Source organism: Lemur catta, chromosome 3 (assembly GCF_020740605.2).
Source record: "Lemur catta isolate mLemCat1 chromosome 3, mLemCat1.pri, whole genome shotgun sequence".
In the NCBI taxonomy this organism is placed as follows: domain Eukaryota; kingdom Metazoa; phylum Chordata; class Mammalia; order Primates; family Lemuridae; genus Lemur; species Lemur catta.
The window spans coordinates 118582636-118595589 of record NC_059130.1 but is presented as its reverse complement, the minus strand read 5'-3'; the positions used below and the strand labels follow the sequence as shown (position 1 = coordinate 118595589).

Sequence of the window (12954 nt, the reverse complement as noted above, 5' to 3'; positions counted from 1 at the left end):
CCTGCCAAGGATATCCTAGGCAGCATCTGTTTTTTGTGTAACAGATACACTCCCTACCCCAACCTGTACCCTGACCAGTCCCCAAGTGAAGACTGGACCATGGAGGAACGCTTCCGCCCTCTGACCTTCCACGGCTTGATCCTTCGGTCGCAGCTTGTCACCCTGCTTGTCCGAGGAGTTTGTTATTCTGAGAGTCAGTCGGTAAGCCTCTCTTGCTAGCACCGAGGTTCTGGAAAGCAGGAGGGCGTAGGAACATGGTCCCTGCACTTCAGGGAAAGAGAGATGGGGCTTTGAGCGTTCACGTATCAACAGCTGCTGCCTTGTGCAGCCTCACGGCTCCTCTGCAGCTGTCGGTGTCTCCAGGTGACGCCCAGCGAGGGGACACGGTGCAGCGAGGGCAGTGTGAGGGCCTCCAGGTGGTCTTTGCTTAGTCTCTGCACCGTGTGTCATGTGTTCTGCTGGCTTGCGGTTTGGAATGCAATTTCTATATTTTAACTTGTAGTCCCACATGTATATTATCAAAAGAAATACCATTCTTCCTGTCTGTTCCACTGCAGTTCTTTTTCCTCTCTTGTTTGGTTTTTAGAGATGAGCAGGAGTAGGCAGGGTGTGTTTGAAGTGGTCCCTGTGGCCACCTGAGCCCCAGTCACCCTCACACACTTTGTCTCTTTAGAAGAGGGACTAAGTCACCCAGAGGCCTCATTTCCAAACGGGCTCTCCCGGTTGGGGTCTTGGCTGTGGGATGTGGGCCTGAAGCCACCCATGGTCTGACTGGCCTGCAGGAGGGCAGTTCACATGGGGCAGGGCGCAGAGGGCCTGGCTGAAGGTGGGATAGAAGGTGACGTGCAGCACCAGGCACGAAGTCCAGAGGTCCCGGAGGGCCTTTCCTGGGTGCAGAAACCAGCCAGCCTGGCCTGACAAAGCGCGAGGAGGGTGCTGCCCTGCAGCAGTGGTGGCATGACAGGGAAAGCTGCGTAAAGATGAAGGTGTGCAGAGTGGAAGCGGGGAGGATCCTGCTACAGCAGCGCAGTGACCAGTGCTTGTGGCCACTGGGCCCAGCCTGAGAGCCTGTGGTGGCCCCATGTCCAGTGACAGCAGCAGTGAGAACTGAGGGGAGAGAGCAGGAGACCCAGAGTGGAGGAAGAGCAACAAGCCAGCACCTCTCTCCTGTGGCTGCTGTAGCAAATGGCCACAAACTGGGTGGCCTGAAACAAGTTTATCCTTTCACAGTTCAAGGCCAGAAGTTCAAGATGCAGGTGTGGCCAGGGGCACGCTCTGTGGGCTCTAGGAGAGGGTCATCCTTGCTTCTTCCTAATGCACGGGGGTTGCCTGTATCCTTGGCACTCCTTGGCTATAGACACATCACTCCAGCTTTGCCTCTGTTGTCACATGGCATTCTCCCTGTGTGTCCTCTTCCCTTTTGTAAGGACACTTGTCCTTGGATTTAGGGTCCACCTTAATCCCACATGACCTCATGTTAATTTGAGAATCCACAGAGACCCTGTTCCCAGTAAGGTCACATTGATAGGTACTAGGACTTAGGACCTGGCCATATCTTTTGGGGGGATTCAGTTCAACCCACAACTGCTACTGCTCGCGCTTTTCTCATTCAAGCTTCGGAGAAACCCGCTTGCATCTCGCAGATGAAGAAAGGGACGTTGAGGGAGATCAGAGTGTCTAGGGTGACCCACTAGGAACTGGCGGAGAACTGGCTTTGGGTTGAGAGCACCTGCTGCTGGCTCTGGCTCTGCACCGCCTCCCTCTCGGTGGGGCGTGGCTGGGCGGATTCAGACTAAGGGGGGAGGAGCTCTAAGTGTGACCCTGCTGCTCAGAGCAAGGACGGCCTCTTGGTTGGAATTGCAGAGCGCCAACCAACCCCGCCTTTCCTACGCCGAGATGGCTGAGGATTACCCGATGTACCCGGACATCCACGACCTGGACCTGACGCTGCTGAACCCACGGATGATTGTGGTGAGAAGGGCTGTCCCCCTCCGACCCCCGCCTGTCCTGCGAATAACGCGGCCCATCTGTGCCGTTGGCGTGTCAGACTGCGGGTGATGCGTGCTGTCTCTCCTACAGGATGTCACCCCGTACATGAACCCGTCGCCTTTCACCGTGTCCCCCAACACCCACGTCTCCCAGGTCTTCAACCTGTTCAGGACGATGGGCCTGCGCCACCTGCCCGTGGTGAATGCGGTGGGAGAGGTGAGTCTGAGTCTGGGGGAGAACAGGGAAGCCGGGCCCCTGCCCTTGCCTTTGAGAAAGGACCCTCCGACCGCGGGGCAGGTTGGGGGGGGCTCTCCGCAGGAGCAAGCACCGGAACCGGCCCCCGGGCGGGGAGGAGCTGGCCGGGTGAAAACCCGCCCCCTTGGCCTGGGGCGGGGCGGGGGGGGGGGTTGACCCTGTCCCCGCCTGGCCGGCAGATGGCGCCAGTTCCCAGTGTCTGGAACCGGGCAGGGCTGTCCCTCGTGGCCACAGCGTTTCTTCACTCCTGACCTTCTTGGTGTTCCTCAGTCCCCCACCTGTTACGGGGATTCGGAACATTAAATGAGAGACTTTCAAGCAAAATATTTTGAATTTTACAGAGATACAACGCCCAGTAATCATCGCAGCAGACTTTTTCATTTCTTCTTTTTAGAACTTCATTGTTTTCTTATCACACAAATATTTCATTGTACAAACATATGAAAGCACAGATGAGCAAAGTTCAAAAACCAAACGCTCGTGCCCTCCCTGCGGACCTAGCCGCGTGGCCCTCGCCCCTCTTCCCGTGTGTCTGCCGTAACCGCGCGGCGCGTTCGGGCAGGTCCAGTTGCAGATCAAATTGTGTCCCTGAAACGCAACTGCCGACTACACTGACAAGTTCTGACACGGTTTATGGTTTGACTTTGGGGTACCACCCATCGATGACAAGCGGGAACCACCATAAACTGTGACAAAAGACTCGTAGGTCCTTTTGCAAGGTGAGGAGTGTAAGATGCAGCAGGGGTCACGACCTCTTGCACAGGTCTGTTGAGCAGGCTGGGCATGATGGGAGCTAGAGCTATAGCATGTGCCCTGTTTAAGAATGTCCCAGAATGTTAGCTGGCCCCACCCTCTTTTGCAGCTAAACTTGTACCCCTGGTCTCCAGTTTAAGACCCCTTGTCATTTGTTTACCCTGGTCGTGCCATATCTGGCTCTGCACTGGTTCTCTCCCTCCACGTTCTGTGACAAACCCACAGGGCTGGCTCTTCTCACCCCTGGTCTTGCCGGTGGGTTTTATCCTGCAGGTGACTTGGGCCTTTTTCTCTTTGTCCTAGATCGTTGGGATCATTACACGGCACAACCTGACATACGAGTTTTTGCAGGCCCGACTAAGGCAGCACTACCAGACCATGTGATGGGCCGGCTGCCCGTCTCCTGGGGGGATGCCTGGGAAGGCAGCTCGCTCACTCCAGCCAGCACAGCTGGCTGGGCCTGCGCGGAAGATTCCTAGTCACCCCCCTCTCGGAAAGCCTGGAGTCATCCAACATTTTGCTGGTCAGAGGACCTGGGGAGGGTTTGGAAACGTCAGAGTTTGGACTTTCCTAACTTCCCCAGCAAGTATCTTCCCATTCCCTGCTCCCCGTATTCCTACCCCCCAGTGTTGGCACAGGCCCACCGCAGTCCCCGCTAGAGTCAGGACCAGGGGTAGAAGTCAGGCAAACCACTGGGTGACACTCCAAGCAGCGTTCCTGCCCCGTCTTTACTGCTTTCCTAGAGATCCCAGCTGTTGTAGTAAACATATGGGAGGAACCTTGGCCAAGGCAAACACTGGGGGCGAGGAGGGGTGCACCAGTTGCAAATTCAGTTAATGACTAAATTTAGGAATTGGGCTCTGAGAAAATTCTCCATGTTTCAGGAAGGCCTTCCTTTGTTGGGACTCTTAATTCCATATCTTCTCTAGTTCGGTTTAAGGCAATGTTCTGCTTCCTAGGTGTGAGCAGGTGTTCCGGTCTTGCTCCTATGGTTTGGATCTCCTTAGAACCACTACTCACCAGAACCACAAAGCATTAAAATCCCTCTGGTAATCTCTGAATGATAAATCTGATAAGAGGGTCAGATTTCCATCCACCTAGTTTGTGATAGTTCAGGTTTCTTTCCCTTTGTAAATTATTCACGGTCTCCTATTAACACGTTTCTACCCTGATTCTTTTCATCTGCATGAACTACTAAACTTTCCTTAAGATTTTATGTTGTCTTCTGGTGAAACAGCCACAGCTCGATGGGTTTTGGCGTCACCTGCCAAAGTTAGCTGAAAGCAGGGCACCCGTAGATAAAACGGCTTCACGGAACTCTGGGGAAGGAGGCAGCTCCTGAGCCAGTGACCACAAAAGGTACATGTTGTGATGAAGCAGATGGTTGATTCGAGGAAGAAGCTGTCTGCCCTTCACAGACGTCTCCCACTCCCCTTCTCTGAGCCTTGCCCAGCCTACGCAGAAACTTCGGGAGGGTCTCCACACTGCGGGGAGGTGGGGAGGGGAGATGTTCCCTGTCGGCATGTACCTGCGGGTTTTAGCATTAAGCGTAGGTGACTTCATTTCTCTCCAGGCTGGTTGGTCACCTCTCTGACTAGGCCCCCAGAGTGAGCATCCGCCATCAGGCGTTTGCACGTATCTTCCCCTAACTGCTACGTGTCTGTCAGCATCTTAGTCTCTCGGGCATCCCTGGGACAGACACACTTTGGGACTCAAGATGGCAATTGGTCTGCATTTAGTTTTTTCCAAACCCATAGAAGTTGCCTGCTGTCTCGGTGCCTGGCCTTGGCAGTGCTGTCCTCTCCCTCAGCGTCACACTGGCTTCCTGGGCCGGGACTGCCTTTCAGCCTGGGCTGGGTGGCTGTCCTGGCTCTGCCAGTCCAAGGCTTGTGCTGAGCACCCTGTAGGGAGTGATCCCCTCGCGAGGGCTGCTCTGGGACCTTCTCCAGCTGACTGTGGCCCCTCCGTTCTCCTCGTTTCCTTATCTCTTTGACCAAAATTACTTTGACTTCTAAAGTTTTCAGTTTCCCTGGATGCACCTGACTTGTGAAGTGGGGGTGATACTCCCAGTAAATAGTTCAGGAGATCGCAAGGACCAAAAAGGCAAAACCCTTGTAAATGTGATTGTGGTCGACGAGCTGCCGCTTTACTTTACGGTGGTGGTCAGAGCTGGGCCGCCTTTCTTCCTCTTAGTAAGAAGGAAGCCAGTCGTCCAAGCCAGGAGAGTGGCATGACCACCCATCACAGACATTCCACCCCTCCTTCCACCCCTTCCTGGAATTGGCTGAGCTGATGCCCTGCAGGACGACCCCTGGCTCTGGAGGGCTGCGTCACTGGCCACTTGCCTCGAGGCTGCCACTGGTGAATGTTGTTGGAACTTATCCCTCGTGCACATCGTGTTGTGTTTAAGTCACTGGATATTTTGTCCCATCAGTTTAGCCAGAGATAGACAGTAGAATGCAAATGCCTCCCTCCCCCTGAACTTACTGGATGGCTGCCAAGGAGGACCCACACCCAGGCCCCTCTGCAAAGGCACGCGGTTTCCTCTCCTCTCTCTGCATCTGCCCTTTCCAGATAAGCCCAAAGACAATACCTTCTCCACTCGTGACAAGTAACTGTAAGCTTTGCTCCTTCAGTCTCTGTACAGTAGACAGCAGCGTTCGCAGTATCAGCTATGAAACCCACCCCGTCGGCTACCAGTGATAAGCACCTCGATAGAACAACGATCCCCAGAGGGGAGTCTGGGGGTGGCTAGAGGTAGTTTTCTGTGTTTCGTCTCCAGCGTGGTATTTCGTGGCCCCCCAGCTGGGGCAGTTACGGAGCAGGGCGGACAGGTCCCTGCTCCTGACCGTGGGGCCAGTGCTGCACTCTGGGGGACGATTTGCTCGTGGCCTCGTCTAATAGTTCCCAGCTGGAATGGACACTTCCTTGGCCCAGTCTACCAGATGGCGTTTCTGATGCAGAATTGTTCACTGCCACGGCCCTGGGTGACAAGAAAACTTCTGAAAAGACTGAAGCAGCCCCCGACCCCCGCCCCAGCCCTGCAGTGTTGATGTGCAGTATTGCCCCCAGCCCTTGTGGACCTTAGTCGCTTTGACAGTCGCAGCTTCCTTTTTCTGTTTGCACTGTTTATCTGGTAGTGGTAGCTAATCCCTGTGTATATAAATTGTATTTTTTTTTAATTTGTAAAATGCTATTTTTATTTGAACTGTTGGAATTTGGAAGTTCTCGTTGTAACCGTAACGTGTCAGAATAAAACATCTCCATCTGTCTCCTTTAGCCTTTTGTCTCCACAGTGCTCTTTCTTTCAAGGGTTCTTGGTTTTTATTTTACTTTCTCTCTAATATGTAAAAATTACAGCGCTAGGAAGTAGTTCTGTAGTCTCAGATTCCCCCTCACGGAGCCACCTAACAGGGCCCTTCGTTCATGGGGTCCACTTACCCCTACTGGGCAGCTACCTTAGGAAGACTGAATTTAGACCTGTAGATCTTTTTTTCTTTTTTCTTTTTTTTTGAAATCCAGCTAATTTTTCTCTATTTTTAGTAGAGATAGGGGTCTCTGTCTTGCTAAGGCTGGTCCCGAACTCCCGAGCTCAAGCAATCCTCCTGCCTTGGCCTTCCAGAGTGCTAGGATTACAGGCGTGAACCACCGCGCCCAGCCAGTCCTGTAGATCTTAACAAGAGTCACTAGTCCCCACTGTTCTGTTTCTCCTTTCAAATGGGTGCTCTTTCTTATTTACTGATCCTCTCCCGTAAAAGCCTCTCTTCCTGCCAGCGCCTGCTTCCCAGAGCACCAGATGGAGAAACATGATTTCCTCGCGGTGCCTGCTTAGGAGCTTAAGCACAGACACGGTCCCCTGATGTCCAACCAGAAGAGATGAAATCGGTGCTGGGCTGCAGCTGGCGAGACCTGTGGCTAGCTTCTGTCTGTGCCATCTGCCATGGCTTTGATTCACTTGCATTTGGTTTTGCAAGAAGTGTAACTTTCTCTGTTTCTGATCTGCCATTCCACCAGGGTCAGAAACGGTCCCAGTCAGTCCAGGCTCTTCTGCCTGTCCCCTGGTGTCCTCTCAGTTCCAGGGGCATTTTCTGCCATGGGTAGTTGTCAATTTCAGACAGTTCCATCCCGTGAGAATCCTGTGTTATGGTGACAGCTTGGAGTGTGCCCAGCTACACTCTTGCCCTCCTAGCAACCCGGGCCCCCAGTGCTGGACCTCAGAAGCCAAGTTTGGACAGGTCCGTCTCTCTTGTCCTTGTCAGTTATTCTCTGCTGCCTACTTTTCTGCCCTTTGGGATTTAAAGCCTGAGTAAGGAACATGTTGATTGGAGGTGGTTAGATTAGAGCTCTCCCTCCACCTCCACCCCTTACCATCAGTTTATGAACAAGGAGCACATTGCTACTTTGTTTCTTCTTTTGCTAATTTCCCTACAAGACCAAGACAGTTTGGCCAACATTGATGGAGCCTCAGCTGGGAGTGCTGAGGGGCATTTGCAGTCTAGGGACATAGACACAATCACATACAAGTCAACTGGTAAGTTACATGTAAAATTCCTCCACAGAGAGCCTAATTTGTGCTGGGCTTCAGGGAAGAAGTGTCACAATGAGGAGTGAGGAGAATGTCCTCAGGGGGCGGGACAAGAGGCATCCCAGGTGGAAGAAACAGCAAAAAGAAGGGCACAGAGGAGCGCATGTAGGGTGTGAGGGTATTGAAGGGTCACGGAATCTGAAGGTGGGATGTGTGGAGGGAACGGGCTGGGGGGAGACAGGTTAGAGTCCTGCCTGTTTAAGGTGAACTTAGTGCCTGGTATTTGCTGCCTAGGACAAAAACATGTCTTTTCCAGTGGCTCCCACCTCAGTAAATACAAGTCCAGGCTTCTTGGACCCAAATCGGGAAAAGACCACGACTGTTTTCCAAAGGCGTGTGTCAGTGCACAAAAGCCACATAAACTTGCAGTTTGCACGCATAGCAAACATTTCTTTACTTTCTGCCATTTTTAAGTGCAACACTGCCTGCTCTTTTCAAAACTAAAAGTGTCGTTCACTTAGCTGCAGCAGCTAACCCTCTCAGATGTATCAGAGAAAATCTAGTTAGTACTCTCATTTTCTAAATGTGCCTCCCCCCCCCAAAAAAACCCTGTAACCAAAAAGCACTGGGAGTGCAAAAATTGCCTGTTGAGTACAAGCTACATTAGATGTAACCAGGAAGGGTCCAGATGCTTGTGAATTTCCTTTTCAATAAATAAGTGCCCTGAATGTGAGCAAGTCTGGTTAAAAATAAATGCCTCTTTGGTCTCCTGCGGCTTTTTCAGGATCTGTGACTGTGGCTGGAAGGCAAGGCAGAGCAGGTTGAGAACTGCAATTTGAGTGCCCCCTGCCAAAAAAAAGAGGAAAGGAGGGAAAAATGAAAGGAAGAGAAAGAAGCTGAGCATTGTTTGCTCTGACAGAGGACAAAATGAGGAGTGTTGGGCTGAATTCCCATCCTTCAGATGCGAAAGAAATCACACCAACTCAAGCCTTTGTCTTCTGTCCATGGTGCTGAAGTTTATTCATTTTCAAACCGCTGTCAGTAATAGGTGAGTGTCTACCCTAAAATTTAATGCATGGGGTTGGAGAGGCTGGGAAGCCACAATGAGACCACCGTATCTATATTTAGCATAAAATGTGAGAAATGTTGACAGGAAGCTGCAGCTCAGACAAGGTGCTCGTCACAACTCAGCTTGTTGATGGCAGTGAGATGAGACAAAGCCATGTGAGAGAGCCCAGGGGATGAGAATCTCTCCGCCTGTCTGCCCCGGGGCCTGGCCTGCCTTTTCCTCCTTGGCTGTTATCTCCGGTACTACAAAGAGAACACAGAACACAAACATATTCGGTTCAGAGACTTGACTCTACTGGAAAAGTCAGCTTCACATGTGACTATCCCAAACCTCTCAACCACGGACCAGCTACTTCCCACCAGGCCCCACCCCAGCCTGAAGACCCTTTGAGTTTCATGGACTGATAAACAGGTTACTCATCAAAGCTAATTTCATTTACTTTCACGTAAATCCTTCAGGATCTTGCAATTCTAGGGAGTAACACGAACTGCCAGTCAGCAGTGCAAAGGTGGCCTGGCCCTGTGGATGTTTTAACTTCCCAGTGCTAGCGGGAGTAACTTTTCCTACTGGCATTTTCTCAGCCGTTGTGTCTGTGTAGATGGCTCTGTCCTGGCACTCACGGAGCACCCTCCAAGTTGGGGCAGAAATTCAGAGGGAATAAGCCTAGTCCCTTTCCTGCTGGAGTATCCTTTGACAAGGTTTGACCCTCAACAAAACCACAGTTTTCTTCCTCCCCGTCCCCTTTCCATCCCAGTTCCTCTCACCCGGAAGCTGTTGCAGCCCAGTCCACTCTGGGCTCCAATCCTGTCAATCCTGCCCCCGAAGCAGCTGGACCTCCGCAGGCTCCGAGGGGCAGCAAGCAGTGCCCTCAGCTTGCTTTTCAGGAGGGCAGATCTGTCGGGGGAGTCCCAGGGGCCCCGCCCCAGAGCACCCTCATCTCTCTGGGCTGGGCTGACCTCCCCGGCCCAGGGAGGCACCTCGGGGAGGGGGCCGAGAGCTACTCCAGCTTCATCGTTCTGCTCAGTTAGAACTTGCGGCGGCACAGCCTCTTCTTCTAAAGGCATCTTGTCCTCCAAGCGGTCCAGCAAATTCTTTACAAAATGAAAATACAAGGAAAGCAAGAGGCCTCGCTGACTTGGGGAAAATCAACAGGAATGGGCACAGTGTCAGAAAGCCTCCAATCCCAGACTGTGCCCCCTTTCCTGGCCCTACCTTGAAATCCATCAGGTCTGTGTTGGACACACCATTGTACACGGGGTTGGCTTCAGATCGACCTGGGAGCTGAAACGCCAGGAAGAGGAGGAAGCCCACGGCGATGGTGGAGAAGGAGCCCATGCTGGCCTTGGCCAAGGAGCAATCCGATGCCTGCTGCCTCTCGTCCCTCTCCTCGGGCTTCCCTCTCCCGGCCTTCATCCGTCCCTGTCTCCCGGCTGCCCAGCGCCTCCTCCTTTTATAGCCCCCAGCTCCCGAGCGTGCAAGAGGGACGGAACCCTCCCCATTCTGTCACTTGCAGTGATAAAGCGGCTGAGTGAGGAGCCAGCAGAAGATGCCCTTTTAAAGTTATCAGTCCACCAGGGTTTGTGGCAGCCCCTCCACCTTGGGCAGCCCAACGGCCCCCCAGACCCTCGGCGGCAAGAGCCACATTCTTGCTGACTTGCCTCAAGAGGCTCCCACTTCAAAGGTGTGAGAAGAGCAAAAAAGAGTCCTTGGTTATCTCACTGCCACGCCTCAGGATTCTTTCTCCTCCACGCTGGGACCCGTGCAGGGAAGCCGAGGGTGACAGTTGGCCTCTGCCCAGCTCCCCCCGGCTTGTTTGTGGCTCAGCTGTCAGGGGCTCCAAATAAGGGCGGGAGAGGAGGAAACAGCAGGCAGGCGGCAGCTTGGGACAGATGAGCCCAGATGCTGGAGCTGGCCTCACACCTGCCTCACCGCCTGGGCGGACCCCGCCCCGGGCAGTCCCTGTCCACGGCCAGGTGAAAGGGAGTTTTATTTCAGAGTATTATTAAGTTGGCAGGAACCAAATGTGATGAAGCCCTCAAGAATTAGGCTGCCAAATATAAACCCCAAGGAAAGTGGGGGTAACACAATCATTCCAAAGCTCCTCCACACCCCCACAGCCCACCGCCAAGGTGCTGGGGGCTCAGCAGGTGCTGCCACGTTCATCCCTTCCCCTTGCTGTTTATAGAAGCTCATTCTCTGAGAGTGTGAAGCTTGCAACGCCCCCGTCCCAGGAAGGTGTCCACGGGGAATTAGCCGGTGGAGGGACGGAGGGGACTGAAGGTGGCAGTTGCCCTTGATGCCTTCCCCATCCTTCCCTGAGGCCAGGCACGTGACTGAGCCACCAAGGCCTCAGTTTCCCTGGTCCCCAGAAGAGGCAGTGAGGCTGTCCACACTTAATAAGTGGCCTCCATTTGCTAAGCAGGGGACTTGACGTTAGCTGTTGCCATTCCATGCAATGTATGGGGGGCGGGCAGGAACACCAAATTGAGGAGTTGAGAGATCTGCATTGTAGCCCAAAACAAACCAGTCACTTACATCTTCAGGGCCTTATTTCTGTCTTCTGTAAAATGAGGAAAATGTAAGAACCCGCCCCACCCACTTCTCAGGGTGGTCGCGGGGCCACGTGAGCTCAGAACGTGTGATGCGGGTGCAAGTGCGGGGTGCTCCCCTCAGTGCTCACTCGTAACGGGCCAGGTGCCGTGCGAGGGCTGTGTGTGGATGATCTAATTTTTATCACCACCCAGGAGCAGGTACATTGTCTCCGTTTAGGGAGGGTCAGAACTGAGCCTCAGAAGCTGTCACTTGCCCAAGGCCACTGATCACATAAGTGGCAGAACAAGGACTAGGATCCCAAGTCTGACCCTGACGTCTATATCCTAACCCATTTCCGGAAGAGTGCTGCCTCTTTGGCCTTTGCTGCTCTCCCCACTTAAGCACCCCTGTCCCCGCCTCTCAGGCACCCCCGAGCAGCTCCTGCACCCCCCACGCGCTGGGCGGGAGCCTCCTGTGCTTCCCGAGTCTGTGCGTGTCTGGCCTCTGTCTCAGACTCTCTCAAGGAGAGGGCTACATCCAACCCCCAGGACCTATTTCCACACCTCACATGTTTTAATCTATTCCTTGGAAGCTCAGAAAATGTGTGTTGAATGATCAGATCTGTCCCCAGCTGTGCTGACCTCTTGGTTGACCAGATGAAGAGGCTCTTCTGGGCCATAAGGCTGGAAATCAGGGCAGTAAGTGGCCAGAGGTCCAAGAGGTGTCCAGGGAGATGCTCTTCTAAGAGGGAAGGGAAAGGGGCCCTTTTCAGCAAGCTTGGGGTTTGGGGCACCTGATTTGGGTCAGCCGATCTCAACTTGAAATTTGAACTGAGCACAATTCTAAGTAGGAGCTCTGGGGGCAGAAATGTGTGGTATCCTGACGAGTCCCTGGAATGTGCTCACAGCTTAATTGCGCGGCTGGCAGGTTATTATTAGCAAAGAGGGCTCGGCGAGCAGCCTGGGGGACTCATGCTGCTTGCTGTGTGCGTCACACGCCCGTATCCTGGAGACGCCCTTTGAGACAGGCCTTTGATGCAAGCCAAGGCTTCCGTAGCAGGTGGCCGCTGGACCACTGCTGCTCCTCTGTCCTCAGCTGCTTCTGCAGTCTGTAGGTGGCCCAAGGAGAAGCAGAAGTCCCGTCCAAGGTTCCAGAAAGAGAATTTTAGCATCTGCCCAGCTGCTTTTATTAAAGTCATTTTCCCTTTTCCGGAGCGAAACTGGAGTGGGACATGTGTGTTATTTGCTGAGTTTCTTCTCTTAGGACTTTTCTGTTTGGTGAGGGGAAGGAAAAGGATATCTAGTTGTGCTGCCCTGAGGGCTTTGCCTAGAACCAGCATCACCTCCTCCAGGTACAGGGTCCAGAAAGACACAGACAATCTGCAAAGGCACTTACCCGAGTCTCATTAAAGCCTTTGACGTGAGCCTGAACCGGAAAGTGGCTTGACGCAGTTTCTCCTCATTTCCCTGTTCCTGCTCAACTTTGCGGGGTGGGGGGATGGAGGAGCTAATACTTACTGGGTGTTTAGAAGCCAGGCTGTAGGGTGAGAGAAGAAAAGCAACAGGCACAGAAAGCCAGGCCCACCCCCCACCCCCACCACTCCCACTAGCTGAAAAATCAAAAGCTCTTACTGCATATGACTCAGTCATCTTAGTCATGGTATGGAAAGAGTGTTGCAAACGGGCAGGAGAATCCAGAATTTGGATATCTCCAGTTTCTAGCCCAGAGTTTGGTTTTATGACTCTCCATGGGGCTGCTGTGGGCTGCTACAGGGAAGCCTGGAGTGTGCAATGTCCCACGTGTGCAGACCTGGCACGAAAACCCCATCACA

General features: G+C 53.2%; 2 protein-coding genes across 3 annotated transcripts in view; one reads left to right on the top strand and one right to left on the bottom strand.

Moving 5' to 3' along the window:
• CLCN6 (chloride voltage-gated channel 6) overlaps positions 1-4213 on the top strand; it is a 31519-nt gene extending 27306 nt beyond the window's left edge. For both annotated transcript variants that reach the window (XM_045546117.1, XM_045546118.1), the window contains 4 exons: positions 45-201; positions 1864-1971; positions 2080-2205; positions 3301-4213. In XM_045546117.1, the coding sequence (XP_045402073.1) occupies positions 45-201; positions 1864-1971; positions 2080-2205; positions 3301-3381 (472 nt within the window). In that variant the 3' untranslated portion in view covers positions 3382-4213. The remainder of the gene's footprint in view (positions 1-44; positions 202-1863; positions 1972-2079; positions 2206-3300) is intronic.
• Positions 4214-8528: 4315 nt separating this feature from the next.
• Positions 8529-9998, bottom strand: NPPA (natriuretic peptide A). Its single transcript, XM_045546116.1, has 3 exons — positions 9804-9998; positions 9356-9682; positions 8529-8833 (listed from the first exon to the last, which is right to left on the bottom strand). The coding sequence occupies exons 1-3, from the start codon at positions 9924-9926 to the stop codon at positions 8822-8824; spliced, it is 462 nt and encodes a 153-aa protein (XP_045402072.1). The 5' UTR covers positions 9927-9998; the 3' UTR covers positions 8529-8821.
• Between the last annotated feature and the right edge of the window lie 2956 nt (positions 9999-12954).

Coding starts and splice junctions, on each gene's coding strand:
- NPPA (XM_045546116.1), bottom strand. CDS start 9,926: ATGGGCTCCTTCTCCACCATCGCCGTGGGCTTCCTCCTCTTCCTGGCG. Junction 9,683..9,803: donor CAGACCTGATGGATTTCAAG/GTAGGGCCAGGA, acceptor CATTTTGTAAAG/AATTTGCTGGACCGCTTGGA.